Here is a 14529-nt window from a genome sequence, read left to right on the forward strand (position 1 = left end):
GAGTCCGGGCACCCGGACTCCTGAAGGATGCATCTTATCTTATCTCTACCAGCATCGATCACGTGCACAAAATTCTTGACCGCGATCGCGTTTGCCGTGCTCTCGGTGTCCTCAACTGCGCCCTCAGCCTCTTTACGCCAAACGCTCTCTCTCTCCAAAAGCCTCGAGTACCACTTCTGGAGCGTGAACGGGACCGCATCTCTGTCTCTGGAATACCATGGGAGCAAACATCGACACCCGCTCTAGTCCTCCGCCAAGGAAGCGGCTTCGGACAGACACTACCGCAAGTACTCAGAAGGCCAAAGCGGAACCTCGACTCTTCGCCCCCTTCCGTGCTCTGGGGCTCATCACCAATAGCGTTCCATTTGTGCTTCAAACGCGCTCACACAAAGGCGCTACCGATGGGCCCCGCATACACCTTGTTACGTGTCTGGGCAAGGCCTGGGCGATGTGGGAGGGTGGCAAAATGGGTCTGCTTTTCGTAGGCAAGTGGCATTAAGCAACTACATTCTGCTTTGGAGCTGACCATGATATGGCCATGGCCTAGGTCCCGATGCCCCCATGCCAATCGCGTCTATGGCGATGGATGGGAACGCGGTATGGATATCCTCGGGTCCATACGTCATAAAATATCTGCGGGGGAAGGAGGTACGGCTTGGTTACTCTCTGCGAGGCGTTCGGACACTCATGTACTCTTAGGTTGACCGACTCTCAAACCCACTTGAAAGCTCGTTAACCCACATTCTCATTTTCGGGACACAACTGCTTGCACTCACTGAGGATGGCGGCAGAATGTTGGTATGGGACACGGAAAGTGGAGGTTAGTGCAGTCTATCTCAGCTCTGGATGTCGGGACGTTGACTCTCTCTTTCAGAGCTCCAGACGACCATCCAGTTCGATCCGGGCTTTACGGCCATTATGATCCATCACCCTGCGACCTATCTGAACAAGGTTCTCGTAGCCAGTAGTCAAGGGAGCATGCAGCTCTGGAACACCAAAACACAGTACGTACCCACCGTCCCTTTCCACGCCTTCACGGGCTGATCTCTCTGCGACCAGAACATTGATACACACATTTCCCTCCGCGTCGCTCCTCACGTCACCCTCAAAAACATCCTCCACAGCTATCACCGCTTTGGCCCGCTCGCCGGCTATCGATGTCGTCGGAATTGGGTTCTCGTCCGGGGAGATCTCAGTTTATGATATTCGTGCGGATGAGCGCCTCATGCGCATGTCCATGCAAGATGGAGGCATTCGTGCGCTCTCATTCCGAAGCGGTAGGTCATGGCCGTGACTGCCAGCTGCTAGGCCCTCATACTGTTTTCATAGATGGCCATCCTATTCTCGCGACAGCCTCTTCTGCGGGGCATATCGCGCTTTGGGACCTCAACTCCGGAGGCAGGCTGCTGCATCTCGTCCGCGGCGCACACGATGGAGCCGTCACTGCTCTGGAATGGGTGCCGGGTCAACCAGTGCTGATCAGCTCGGGAGAAGACAACAGCGTCAAGGTCGGTGCTATCACGTATATGCGAACCTGCATCTTTGCTGAGAGCACGGCCTACATTAGCAATGGTTGTTTGACTCGCCTACAGATGCACCGAGGCTGCTGAAGTTCCGTTCAGGCCACCATGCGCCACCACACCTCATCCGTTATTACGGCGAGGACGGCAAGCAACTCCTGACCGCGTCTCGCGACCGTAGCTTACGGTGCACGAGTGTGGTCCGGGACTCGCGAAGCTTTGAGCTCAGCCAAGGTGAGCAGAAGGTCGAATGAACACCGATGTCACAGTTGACCCATGCGCTGTAGGCTCCCTGGCGAAAAAGGCGTCCAGTCTGTCAATACCCATAGCGTCCCTCAAATTCCCCGCCATATCAGCGTTATCCTACTCGACGATTCGAACCAAGGACTGGGACGACATTCTCACCGCACACACGGACGAAGCGGTCGCGCGTTCATGGACGATGAAGGACAAGCGTGTTGGCAAGCACGTCTTCACTGTTGCAGGCGAGAAAAAGAAGGGCGCCGCGATAGGCTCCGTCAAGGTCCGTACGTTCACCCCGGTGGACTATCGTAGCGTTGCTAATGCTGCCATCAGGCGGTGTGCGTCACGGCGTGTGGCAACTTCGGTATCGCAGCGTCGTCGACCGGCGTCATCAACATGTACAACATCCAGTCCGGAATCCTGCGCCGCACATTCGACGTCGGGCCCTGTCCGTCGAATGTCCCCAGTCGCTTCCGGCCAACTGCGAATGGGAAAAGGAAGGAAGAGCGCTGTATCACGGGCCTCGCGAGTGATGCTTTGGACAGGGTGCTCGTGGCGAGCACGTTGGACGGCACGATCAACGTATGGTCTCCATCAACATGCTCATTTATGGTCACCACTAACATGTATAAACGCCAGTTCTTTGACTTCCACACTGCCGCACTGGAGCACACACTAGTGCTGCCGTCTGCTGCGGTGTCTATCACATTGCATAGGGATAGCGGGCTGCTCGCCGTCATCTGCGACGACCTCGTCGTGCGAATTGTTGACATCGAGACTCGACGTATCGTGCGAGAGCTCGGCGGCTTCCGTGGTCGTGTATTGGACCTGGTCGGTAATTTTTTTGAAATTGTCGGATTCTCCACCCTGACGGGCTTGCGACGTGCAGACGTTCTCGCCGGATTCAAGATGGCTCGTGACAACCTCGATGGACTCGATCATCCGGACGTTCGATATTCCTACTGGCAGGATGATCGACCTGTTCCGCACGTCGAGTGTGGCCACGAGCATCACGTTTTCGCCTACGAATGACTTCCTGGCGACCTCGCATGTTGATAGTGTCGGCGTGTACCTATGGTCAGTTGACGTTGGTCGTCTGCCCTCCCGATCCTTCTCTGACAGATGAATATACAGGGCAAACCGTGCGCAGTACTCGGAGGTATCGTTCGGGAGCATCGTCGAGGACGACGTCGTGGATGTATCGCTACCTTCGATGCAGGGTGTCGCTGAGGAAGAAGGTAAGTTTTGCGTCGACTTGAGTATTTTCGTGCTGATTATACCACTTAGCCTTGGAAGCGCTGTCTGCGCTGACCGTACAAGACCAACCTACGGACGTCTTCGTCACCCCGCCCCAGCTGGACGGCGACCTCGTTACACTCACCCTCCTCCCCCGCTCGCGCTGGCAGACGCTGCTCAACCTCGAGGTCATCCAGGTCAGCCCCCGATTCCACTCCTGCACTCTGACCTGTTCGCCCTAACGGATATGTTGTCCCTGCAGCAACGCAACAAGCCTAAGGAGCCGCCAAAGCAGCCCGAGAAGGCGCCCTTCTTCCTGCCCACGCTACCGGGTGTCGACCAGCGCTTCGCGCCAGAGCAGAAGGTCGCGGCGGAGCAGAAGCAAAAGGACACGCACCGACTCAAGCGAGCCGCGGGGTCCGCCGAGAGCGCGTTCTTCACGAAGCTCTCGGAGGCGCACGAGAGCGCGTCTTCCGATTGTGCGTCCCTCCCCTCCGCCTGCACCCGGAGACCATAACACTGACGTTGCGGCCTGACGCAGACGAGGAGTTCTTCACGTACGCGAAGGCACTGTCTCCCGCGGCGATGGACCTCGAGCTGCGCTCGCTCGTGACGCTCGACGCGCTGCAGATGTTCCTCGGCGCGCTTACGCGCCGCCTGCGCTCGCACCGCGACTTCGAGGCCGTGCAGACGTTCATGAACGTCTTCCTGCGCATGCACGGCGACGTGCTCGCCGCGAACGCCGAGCTGCAGCGTGACCTGGAGACGCTCGCGGGCGCACAGCGCAAGGAGAGCGAGCGGTTGCTGGAGCTGCTTGCGTCCTCGCTGGGCACGCTCGGCTTCGTGCGGGATACGATGTGAGGCGGGATACATACGCTACGCTACAGGCGTCTTGAAGTACATTTAGGCTACAGTTCTACGCGGAATACAGTCGCAATCGGAACGTCCGAATCCGTGTCTAGCGTCCGAAGGTCAGAGGGAAAATAGGTATAAGTTACAACATTCGGAATCAATGTGCTGAGAACGAAGGCTTGAAAGGACAGAGTTCGATGGGGTCCAAGAGGTGCTCTACGGAGAATGTCGTCCAGATTTCGGCAGTGTGCTCGTCGCCTCCCAGGGATGCTTCAAGGCGGACGCCGCGCTGCTTGCTGTGCTCTTGAAGTAGCTCGATGGCCTGCTCCCAGTGTGGACGTGACCGTTGCCTTCTGTTATACCGTCCGAGGGGCAGAAGAAAACGGATGGTCTCCAACGCCGGAAAGAGGTCGCTCCCCAGCCATTCATTCAGGGCCGCGATGTGGTCTAGGCGCAACATGTAGACCATAGACATGTCGTCCATGAGCGTGAGGCGACGGAGGGTCGTTGTAAGTGGCCCGCCCGCAGGTAGGGCTAGCACGGCTTGAACCACGATGCCGCATGGGAGCGTCCACTCGGCCAGGTTCGTACAGAGGTTCAGGCAGCTTATGGCAGAGCGATAGGCGACGAGATGCTGAAGTTGAGAACCGTGGGCTTCGAAGAAGGCTTGCAGCCTTCTCTGCGTGGGCGCCGCGAGGTTGTCGTCGTCCGTACATAGGGTTTGCAGAGCGGGCATGGTCCACGTGGGCGGAGGTCCGCCCCATCCGAACCCTTCAAAAAGAATGAATGCGTGGACGAGCGGGAAATGCGTGTGATTGACGACTTGATGCGAAGCCGACCTGCGAGACGGCAGCAGCCAGAGAGCTTCTACGGAGGATGCCAGTGGGGAGAGGATAGCTTCCAGGAGAGCAGCGTCGCCTTTCAGTTCTAGCCGTTTGAGGTTGGACCGGCGCCCGACGTCGCGCATCGCACGCAGAAAGCGACGGCCCTGGAAAAGCGACGCGTCCGCGGTGGAGAATGCGGTAGAGAAGACCGTCATGTTGGGGCAACAGGCGAATATATGTGCGAGCGCGGCCGAATGCGCTTCGTCCCACCGGTGCACGCCTTCTAGGGCGAGCTCCAGTCTGACTGTCCATTGTCCAGCGGAGTTTTGCCTTGAAGAGTCCTTCCCGTATCGCTTCAACGCGGCGGCCACATCTACAGCATGATCTCCGCTCTTGACAAGAAGATATTGGAAGAGAAACTGAGTGGTAAGGGAAGACCACGCCTTGCATACGCGACCGGCCGTTGTCATGAGGTCCGTAGCTTGACGGTGTCTGCGATGCGCGCTGATCCCGTACTTGTCTCTCGCAAAGGCGATGAAAGATTGGTCGTCGTCGTGTGATAACGCCCCTGGGATATGTGTTGCGAAGGCGAATACCCTCAGCCATATTTCCGGAGGAAGCTCGCGCATGCTGAGATACAGCCTGAGAGCCTGAGCTTGACGAGTGAAGTTCAGGCCGCCATTAGCACGGCTGAGGTATTATGAAGCTGCCAGCAGATGTGCAAGGTACGTGGTGGTGAGAACGAGAGCCTGAGAAGAGTTAAACATGCATGAAGCCCAGAGGTGGTGGAGTGAAGCAGAGGTTCGTCGGCGCCTATAACCCTCTGCCGAAATTCACGCGGGACGCCTGTTCGTGGTCGCTCTCTTACCGGTACCTCTCATCCCTCTCGAGGGTCCGCCAACCGCGACCATGGATCCCACGACGCCCGTAAACGTTGCAAAAGGAGCCGCTGCTACATGCGAGTTCGTTCTCCAGCTTGTCGTGCACCTTTCCAATTTGCTGACCGCATCAATAGCCGTTGTAGCGGGGACATTTGCTGCCCTTCACGGTCTCTACCGCGGCACGCGTCACCCAGGGCCGCTCGCGCTATCTGCGGGAGCTAATGGCGGGATAGCTGGAGCTATCTTTTTCGGTACGTTATGACCTTATACTCCATCCGGTACGTGTACAATGTTAGAACCATCAGGCATCCGCGAAGTTGTTGTCGTTCCTCTGCTGGGGGCAACACTACGGCGAAACGAGCACGCTCAGGCGACCCCAAGTCTGGAAGGAGCCCCGCAGCAACCCTCGTGGGCGCAATTGCGAATACATGGCCTGCTCGATTCAGCAGCGAGCGGTGCCCTGACCGGCGCAATCATCAACAAGTGGAGGAGTATGTCCAACCACTCCTCCATATCTGCCGCGAGCGCTGACCGCGAGGCTGGCAGACGGCAACGTACTCGCCGGTGCACGCACCGCGGGCCTCGTGTGCGCACTCGTTCAGTTGGGCTATAACGAGCTCGGCGTGACGAGAATCAAGTTCGTTACTCGCAAGATCGAGGAGGCGGCCATGCCCGCGCCAGCACCAGCCATACCAGAAGCCACGGATACACCGAAAATGACGTTCTTTGACCACGCTCTGAGTCTCATAGGCTTCCGGAAGCTCTCAGAAGAGGAATATGTGAAAGTCCTCAAGAAACAGCGAGACGAGGCATTGGAGCGGATAGCGATTTTGGAGAGGGAACGTGCGGAGGAGCAGGCGCACGAGTCGACCACGGAATCCAGTCCAGATACCGCATAAATCAGGCTGCTACGCTACTCTACGTATGGTTGTTTATATTTCACTTCTAATGTCGCATACAGCACCTTCGCACACCACTACTCCTAGCTATCCCAGCATGCTTTGCACACTCATCGCTGTAACTCGTCACTGCAATAGACCCCGACTCATACACCTCTATCTACAGAGCCCATACCAGGACTGACGTGCATCCACGGACCGCCGCACACACACCGCCAGCGCCATGCCTTCTGCCAGAACTGCCATCGCACCGACTGCTCCGAACCCGTCCCAGTCTCCACCGCGGCCTCCGAGCGCCCCCCACACCGCAGGCAGACGTGTCCTGGCTGCCGAGGTAGGAGCAGACCTTTGCTCACCACGTCGACGTCCTTGCCCTTATTTGACCGCGAGCTAGGCTCGGATATCGAGAGCCGGGACACGCCGTCGACGAAGTCCGAAGGCTTGATGAACAGGCGTGCGCGGTCGACGGCCTTGGAGCTGAGGATCTTGCTGATCGCTTTGTGGACGTGCGGTTTCAGCGAAGGCACTGGGCAGCACGACGCGAGGCTCCGTCGTAGGTCTGCCGCTGCATAATCGAGTCTGTCAGCCGCTAAAAGCGGAGTCAACAAAATGAACATAAAAACGGACCGTCAAGTCGCTTAGCATCCTGTAGAATTTCCGTCATGAGCGGCCCGAGGGGTTGCAGGTCGACACCGGAGCAGTCCGTGATGTCCATGAGCACGTCCTTCGCGATGTGCGAGTTCTCGCCCTTCGCGGTAAGTTTCGCAACTTGGTCCCGGAAGCGCTTGACGTGCGCGAGCGCGGTTTGCAGGCGGCTGAGCGCGTACGGATGGACGAGAAGCAGGAAAATTGGGCTGTCAAGCGACAGAACTACGGGCCTAGACTTAGCATTATAGCATCGCGGGTGCACGGTAGAGCCTTACCATCCGGAATGTCTCGCTCCTTCGGCGTAGAGGGTTTCGGGGTAGAAGGCGCAGCAACGGGGGTATCCCCGATGAGGATACACTCCTTGAAGAGCCTTTCGACGAGCTCGATGATCCATCCCGACAATCCTACAAGCTGCCAGACGGCGTCTGTGATCAAGCCTCAGTCGCAGGTCCTCTCAACGGAAGACAAGTTACCTACCGAGGTCATACGCATTCCCTTCCTGGCACGAAGAGAACGCCGCACAGCACGCTTTCAAGGATGCGATCTCGAGCGCGGTCTGCCATCGTAACGCGCACAGATCCTTCTCGGCCCCCCTGTCCATACGTCGTGCCCGCGAGCTGAATCACAACCATGGTCAGCTGGCACTTGACTCGCGGTGCTCTGCAGAGCGCACCTGTACACTTCTGTAGCCACTCCCAACAGCTCTGAGATCCACATCTCCACCAGACCGTTGGAGTCGCTTTCCATGTTCGCGAATGTGTTGTACAGCGTGTTGACCGCAACCTCTAGAGGAATTGTCGGCATCGAGAGCGCATGCACGACGTCCGACGGGGAGTTCCTCGAGCGAATCGCTCCCACGAGCTGCCTTGCCAGGTCGCCGTGCAAGTGAGTGGCCGTAATGGAAGCCAAGCCACCCGATACTCTTCGAGGCAGTGCCTGCACTGAAGTGTGCGCCCCTACTAGATGGGAGGACAAGCAGGTTAAGAGCGCCTCGTTCGGCGAGAGAGCGACGCTGACTGGCACTGGGGATACAAGCAGTTGGTCAGTTCCTGCGAGTAGCAGCATAAGAGCACGCGAGAGCCTCTTACCATCAACGTTGCCGTATTCGACGTGTGAGCGGATCGGTACGCTGTCCCAGTCTTCACTGGCGGTCAATTCTGGACTAAAGATGCAAGTTGGTATGAAGTATGAAGTAAACGTATGTGCAGTGCTAACTCACAGCTTGAGCACCTCGATCGCACCCGTAGTAGCTTCCTTCGATTTCTGTTTCCGTCGCGGCAACAGCCCGCGAGCGTCCAGAAATCCTGTTAGCAGTCCCCCTCGACTGACAGAGGGGAGGAGGAAACACGGGATCTTGGTATCGCTGCTGCGTTGAGTTTGACCTTTGAGAATCTGGGAGGAAGTTGTGTGAGATGCAGACGTCAGGCGCACATTCCATCGCAGTAACACGCACCCAAGATAAGCTACCAGGGGCACTGGGCATTTCCCGACCAACGAACGCATAGGAGACAATCTCAGACTTTGGCAAGGATGTATCTATCACGTCGACATAGTTAATACGGGACATATTTCGATGTGAAGATTGGCTCACAATCCCCGGTATCAAGGAACGACGCAACTAGATATAGGTTGTGCACCCCGGCCCCGGGGGGTTTCATTTCCGGCTTCGTGCCTGTTGGAGGCGGAAGATTGATGTGTGGAGGTGTGGGGCAAAAGAAGGTAAGGTCCGCTAGCCGCGCGTTGGGGTGGTATATGGGTGGCAGGGGTCGTGTTCTGAGAGCTGGTACTTCTCATCTCAACTACGGATACCAACGCAAGTGTTTAAATGACTCACGAGGTATCATTATACGGTATACAAGGAGGACCTCGCACAGCGATATTGTGCTTTCCTCACCCCATAGTTCCCACTCGGCGAGGAAGGGGCTTTCAGGAGGCGGAGGTTGTGACATGTCTAATGAGAGCCCGAGGTCCAGGGGATTTTGTAGATGAGAGGAGCTTTGCGACGGCAACAGTCGGGACCGCATCGCAACGAGTATGGTTGAGCCTGCGCTTGTCAGAGACGGTAGGCCGGAAATAACTGGTATATTCACCTCGGTAACTGAGACCTATTGCGGCTTTCACGCATATTCGGTCTCCTCCTATTCTGCCAGGCGAATCATTGGCCGGGGGCGAGCCCACAGGTTCCGGCGCGTGTGGCTGTAGCAAGGATGCACGGACAATCTTGAGGGTCGTCGAAAATGGCGGAAGTTGGCAAACATGTATCTCATGAGCATGGGTGACCAGCAGCAGCAGTGGGGTTGCCAAAGGGGTGATAGGACCAAGTGGTGGAAGACGGCTCGAAGTGCCCGTTTCCGAGACCGTCCACTGGGTTACACAGTAAGACAGTAAGTTAACGTGTACATATATGTATTAGGAACACTGACCTCTCGGTGTGACGATGTCCATGCAGCGGTCACTACTCCGTCGCCTAGTGCGAAAGCCCAGCATTCACTCACAACCCAGTTATCCAACGGACCTTCTTTGCTCCAAAGGCAGCCAAGCCCGTCTACCCCTCTACCTGGAAAATACGCAAAAATCCAGTTGTCTGTTGGGGATACCGATATCACACTGGGCGGCTCGTAGGTGGAAAGGGCGGACATGATTTGGGTTGGAGAGGGTAAGACAAACTGACGAGAACTGGGAAAATGGCGACCCAGTACGACAGGTTGGAACTCGTGCGCAGTGAATATTACAGACGACTTGCTCCATTGGACCGGTCTTGGGAACAAACTTCGTCAGCTGTCAGCGGTGCGTTGGATGAGATGTTGACTGACCTCCTCGTTTCTTCCAGTGAGTGGCTGAAGTCCCACCATCCATGGTGCCATTGTACACTCTCTTTCGCCTTGCCTTTGGCAGCCAGAGACGACAAGCTCCTTTCGTGCATCTTATTGCGCAGGTTCGGGAGTGTTATTATACCTGTTCACGTTGCCCAGTGATGGGATACCGTGTGGCTAGTTGGTCTTGTCCTGGACGTCGAAGTACTTCGATAGGCCGCTTCGATAGGCTGAGACGTTTGAGGGGTAGCACGCACAGGTGCTCTTCGTATGTTTCCAAAGCACTTACGACCTAAAAGCACGGTTTGAGTGAAGCTAGATGAGAACTCAGAACAGAGGGAGTGTGAGGTTGCTGCCGAAGCAGCGCGGGGAACAAGCGCGCAGTCTCAGATCTCAGATCCATCTCGACGGACGCGTCGCGTGTTTGCGCCCGCGTCTGGCCTCCTACCTTCGTCCTCCACTCAGAACCCACTGCATATCGCCAAAACTATGTTGCAATCATCTACCATAGCACGCACCCTTGACGGCGTGCAGACGGATGTGCTCATCCAGACATTTGCGGACCGCATCATCGTCCTAGTGACCCAGTTGGGCAAGGTCGGAAGTCTGGTGAGTATCGCGTGATCGTGTAGTTTGTTCTGGTCGTCACATACATCTACTAGATTGAGGCCAGCATGCCATCGACTATGCCCCTTCTACCGGCTCCTCCTCCGGACGCAGCGCAGCCAAACGAACGCCCTCTACCTGTGCCTCCACCCTCATTGCAACTCACACCCCTGCTGGGGAGTGCACCGACAGAGCGGATGCAGACGCTTCACTCCCTTTACGCGTCTCAAATTGCCACACTTGTGTGGACGCTGGAGGAGGCCAGTGTCCTGGAGGCCGATAGGCGACCTGTAGTGGTCGGTGTTGCGTTGGCGAAGTCGACGTCGGAGCCTGCCCAGTCATCCGAACTGAGTCCGCATGACCGCACCGTTTTCAGGGGCGTTATGGAAATTGTCAGGGAGCTTCTGGAGAGAAGATGAAGGTGTGGGGTTAGTAAGTGGAAACGAGAGATTCCTAGGGTTTGCACTGAATGAACACTCTGTTGTACAATAAATAACTGACCGCCGCATGCTATCAGCATTCGCACAAGTTATACAGGAATACCTGTCCAATGAACCGTACCACACAGGTGAAGGTTGTCCGTAAGTACATGAATCGCTGGGGCGTCTAGGAAGAGCTTCCCATGGACAGCCATGATAGTGGCTATTTGTTATGCTAGCAAGGTTATGTCGGCGCGTAAGTACATCGCATTGTAGCGGTATAAAACGTAGGGGCAAAAGGTCACGTCTCCCAAGCTACCAGCTCCTAGCCAGACCCGATGCCTATATATATGAGAGGGCTATTACATATGTACGAGCAATTGTTTGCCCTTGTTGTCCGTCTTTCGTCTAACGCTCGTTTTATTAGGAACCACTCGCGATGCGTCTCATCAACATTCGCAATCCTCTACCACCTTTGAGTTCCGAACGAAGAACTATCTTACGAAGGCCTGCCGCCGATTCACTCTGCAGCGCGCGACCACCCCCCCAATCCTCAGCAGTACATCCTCGACACAGTCCCCGGGCCCCAGGCCCTGCGACCTCCCCACCTTCCTATGGTCCTTCTTCGAATGTCTTATCCTCCCAGCGTCCCCCATCGAAAGCTTCATCCTCCTGGCGCCCGTGCGCTAGATGTCTATCCGCGCAGCCTCCCTCCTCGCAAGGTCGAAAAGTCAATCCTCTCGACCCAGGCTCCGTACTACAAGACCAATTTTGGGCGAGCCAATGGATCAAATGGGGCTGGACGCTCCAGGAGTTCATCGCTTCACGATCTGCACAGGCTCCTTGTCTCCTGTACATGGCGAGCCTTCGGTACGAAAGAGAGCTTCGTGGACGTCATCGAAGAGATCACCGGTATCATATCCGCGACTCTCACCGGATTCCGTCAGCGTGGCCATGGTCGGATCGGGTCACGGCGCAGGGAGAAGACCGGGCATACTCATTGATATTCGGGGTCAGCCTACCAACCATTTTTGCGGAGGCAGGCTTCGCCATCATTAGGCTACAGGAGTATGTTACAGCACCGCCGAAGCCGTCGACACCACAAGCCATACAGAGCCGATAAATTACATCCCTCGCGCCGCACCAGCTGTCTCAGCGACGACGCGCTTCGACCGGAGTTTCCAGCATGTGCATGTAGCAAGTCAACATCGACAGCATGCATCCTGTGAATGACATGGCAGTGGAGTGACCGCAAGCGCACGGACGACGTCACAAAACCTGCCATAGCTTAAAGCTTCGAGCTCGGTGAGTGAGCCGAACCGTGCCCCTTCCCTCCACAATTATACGCACCCGCCGCCGAAGGCCAAACAGATTATCAGACCCCCCGGAAACCCAGCAGTGTAACCAGGCAAATGACGACGGTATTCTACGGCGCACTCTTCACCCCAGTGTCGCTCAGAGAGTACCGCACGCTGTCCCACGCGCTGCTCGCGGTCGCGCGCGACTCGGGCGACATTGCGTGGGTCGAGGACGACGTGCACCCGAGCGCGCTGAAAGACACGCTCGCGCGCCACGGGCTCACGGAAGACGTCGACCTCATCGAGCTCAAGCTTGGCGAGTTCCTGATGCCCGGCTTCATCGACACGCACATTGTACGCTCTCCGCCGTCGCGCTAGCGCGGTCTTACTGACATCATTTATAGCACGCACCGCAGGTGCCGAACATGGGGAGGTACGTCTCATTACGAGTGTGCACCCGGGGCTCACACTGGCACTCATCATTCCACGCCGCGCAGTGGCCAGGAGTACGAGCTCCTGGACTGGCTCAACCACGTTACCTTTCCTATGGAGGCGCGCTTCGCGGACGCGGACTTTGCAAAGCGGACGTACACGTCTGCTATCAAGCGTACGATTGACTACGGGGTGCGTCCGTCCGTCTGTACAGGTGATATTGCGCGCGGCGCGGAATGCTTGACGAGGGCCTTTGGATTAGTCGACGACATGTTGCTATTACGGCACGCTGCATCTAAACGGGACGAAAGCCCTCGCGGACGTGATACATACATACGGTGCGTGCATTCCACGCAATCTCCGCAAGCGCAGGTACTGACCCGCCTCCCACAGGGCAGCGAGCATTCGTCGGGGTATGTCAGTTCCCCGCGCGTCCGGTCACCCGCCTGCTCACTAGAATCATGAACCCTCGCATCTCCCCGCTTCGTCCACCTGCCCCGTTGTCAGAAGTGCAACATGGACCGGAATCCTCCCGGCGACAGCTCCGAGCTCTCTGCGGACGCGATCACCGCTCCCACCTACGTCGAACCCTCTGCGAACGCGTCCATCGACGCCACGAACGCGCTCATCAAGTACATCCGCGCGCTGCCGCCACCACCCGGAGGCGCAGAGCCGCTCGTGCGCCCGATCCTCACGCCTCGCTTCGCGCTATCGTGCTCGCACGAGCTGCTCGGAAAGCTGAGAAAGGTCGCCGTGGAAGATCCGGGCCTGCACATCCAGACGCACATCTCGGAAAATGCACGCGAGATCGCGTTAACGCTCGAGCAGTTCCCGCCCGATTCGCTGCCTGCGCCCCCGACGCCGCTCCCAGTGGTGGATGATGTGAACGGCGCGAAGGCAAAGAATGAGGGCGGGACGTATGCGGGCGTGTACGATGCGTTCGGGCTGCTGAGGAAGAACACGGTGCTCGCGCACGCGGTGCACCTCAATGAGGAAGAGGTGGCGATCATCAAGGCAAGGGGGGCAGGCATCAGCCACTGTCCGACGAGCAACTTCAACTTACGCAGCGGGTGCGCGCCCGTCGGGATGCTGCTCGACTATGGTATCAAAGTGCGTCTCGAGCTGCTTCCCGTACGTGCTCCTTCTTACCCCCGCTTGTTCTACAGGTGAGTCTCGGGACGGACGTGTCGGGCGGATTCTCGCCCTCGATCCTCGTCGCCGTGCAGCACGCCAGCATGTGCTCCAAGGTCGTTGCGATGCAGTCGCCCACCCCACCCGACAACACGAGCATGGGCTCCGAAGTCGTTGCGATGCAGTCTTCCAGTACACCCCTCAAGTTCGCCAACCAACAGCTGTCAGTCGCGACGTTGTTCTACCTCGCGACGCAGGGCGGCGCGGACGTGTGCGACATGCGGGACCGCATCGGCTCGCTCGTGTCCGGGAAGGCGTTTGACGCGCTCGTGGTGAGCGTACGCAACGACGCGGGGAACCCGGCGATATGGGGCGTAGACATGGACCCCGAGCTCGGCGTGCGGGACGGGGAGAAGAGCGAGGCGGTCGACCTGGATAACCTCCTGGAGCGGTTCCTGTTCTGCGGGGACGACCGGAACATCCAGCGGGTGTACGTGCAGGGCCGGTTTATCGGCGGGAAGGAGCACACAGCGAAAATGAAGGAGAATTGATATTAGAGATATTCACTGAGATGTGTCGATAGGAAGGCAGGAGTGTCCGCGGTGAAATGCCTCAATATGTACAACGTTTTCCAGACATTGAAGGAGATTCTGCGGTCGAAGAGATCTACATACACCACGCCGACGATTCGCGTTCCAACAACCCGCCTCCCATCCTTTCGCTGACT

The 14529-nt window shown here is 57.3% G+C and overlaps 6 protein-coding genes across 6 annotated transcripts; 4 read left to right on the forward strand and 2 right to left on the reverse strand.

Annotated features, from left to right (window-relative positions):
- Nucleotides 1-178: 178 nt before the first annotated feature.
- TRAVEDRAFT_70603 (Utp21-domain-containing protein) lies at nucleotides 179-3925 on the forward strand. The gene is made up of 15 exons (XM_008038400.1): nucleotides 179-485; nucleotides 548-648; nucleotides 700-820; nucleotides 875-1004; nucleotides 1060-1277; nucleotides 1330-1508; nucleotides 1568-1754; nucleotides 1808-2043; nucleotides 2097-2345; nucleotides 2403-2594; nucleotides 2653-2840; nucleotides 2898-3001; nucleotides 3051-3196; nucleotides 3262-3478; nucleotides 3541-3925. The coding sequence occupies exons 1-15, from the start codon at nucleotides 218-220 to the stop codon at nucleotides 3858-3860; spliced, it is 2856 nt and encodes a 951-aa protein (XP_008036591.1). The 5' UTR covers nucleotides 179-217; the 3' UTR covers nucleotides 3861-3925.
- Nucleotides 3926-3985: 60 nt separating this feature from the next.
- On the reverse strand, nucleotides 3986-5304 carry TRAVEDRAFT_57489 (uncharacterized protein; the record flags this gene model as incomplete). The annotated part of the gene is made up of 1 exon (XM_008038254.1): nucleotides 3986-5304. One exon carries the CDS (start codon nucleotides 5302-5304, stop codon nucleotides 4009-4011), a length of 1296 nt encoding a protein of 431 aa, XP_008036445.1. The 3' UTR covers nucleotides 3986-4008.
- Nucleotides 5305-5584: 280 nt separating this feature from the next.
- Nucleotides 5585-6455, forward strand: TRAVEDRAFT_45382 (uncharacterized protein; the record flags this gene model as incomplete). The annotated part of the gene is made up of 3 exons (XM_008038058.1): nucleotides 5585-5807; nucleotides 5862-6047; nucleotides 6103-6455. 3 exons carry the CDS (start codon nucleotides 5585-5587, stop codon nucleotides 6453-6455), a joined length of 762 nt encoding a protein of 253 aa, XP_008036249.1.
- Nucleotides 6456-7056: 601 nt separating this feature from the next.
- Nucleotides 7057-10026, reverse strand: TRAVEDRAFT_120124 (uncharacterized protein; the record flags this gene model as incomplete). Its single annotated transcript, XM_008038401.1, has 12 exons — nucleotides 7057-7309; nucleotides 7366-7528; nucleotides 7581-7720; nucleotides 7777-8125; nucleotides 8192-8265; nucleotides 8323-8495; nucleotides 8557-8639; nucleotides 8695-8883; nucleotides 8938-9147; nucleotides 9194-9467; nucleotides 9527-9860; nucleotides 9917-10026. The coding sequence occupies 12 exons, from the start codon at nucleotides 10024-10026 to the stop codon at nucleotides 7057-7059; spliced, it is 2352 nt and encodes a 783-aa protein (XP_008036592.1).
- Nucleotides 10027-10386: 360 nt separating this feature from the next.
- On the forward strand, nucleotides 10387-11029 carry TRAVEDRAFT_164669 (uncharacterized protein). Its single transcript, XM_008038402.1, has 2 exons — nucleotides 10387-10525; nucleotides 10579-11029. The coding sequence occupies exons 1-2, from the start codon at nucleotides 10406-10408 to the stop codon at nucleotides 10939-10941; spliced, it is 483 nt and encodes a 160-aa protein (XP_008036593.1). The 5' UTR covers nucleotides 10387-10405; the 3' UTR covers nucleotides 10942-11029.
- A 1170-nt stretch (nucleotides 11030-12199) lies between these two features.
- Nucleotides 12200-14353, forward strand: TRAVEDRAFT_164673 (Metallo-dependent hydrolase; the record flags this gene model as incomplete). Its single annotated transcript, XM_008038403.1, has 8 exons — nucleotides 12200-12246; nucleotides 12304-12593; nucleotides 12644-12672; nucleotides 12737-12863; nucleotides 12934-13009; nucleotides 13065-13084; nucleotides 13179-13781; nucleotides 13838-14353. The coding sequence occupies exons 2-8, from the start codon at nucleotides 12354-12356 to the stop codon at nucleotides 14351-14353; spliced, it is 1611 nt and encodes a 536-aa protein (XP_008036594.1). The 5' UTR covers nucleotides 12200-12246; nucleotides 12304-12353.
- Nucleotides 14354-14529: the final 176 nt, after the last annotated feature.

The sequence above is a fragment of the Trametes versicolor genome (genome assembly GCF_000271585.1).
Source record: "Trametes versicolor FP-101664 SS1 unplaced genomic scaffold TRAVEscaffold_4, whole genome shotgun sequence".
In the NCBI taxonomy this organism is placed as follows: Eukaryota; Fungi; Basidiomycota; class Agaricomycetes; order Polyporales; family Polyporaceae; genus Trametes; species Trametes versicolor.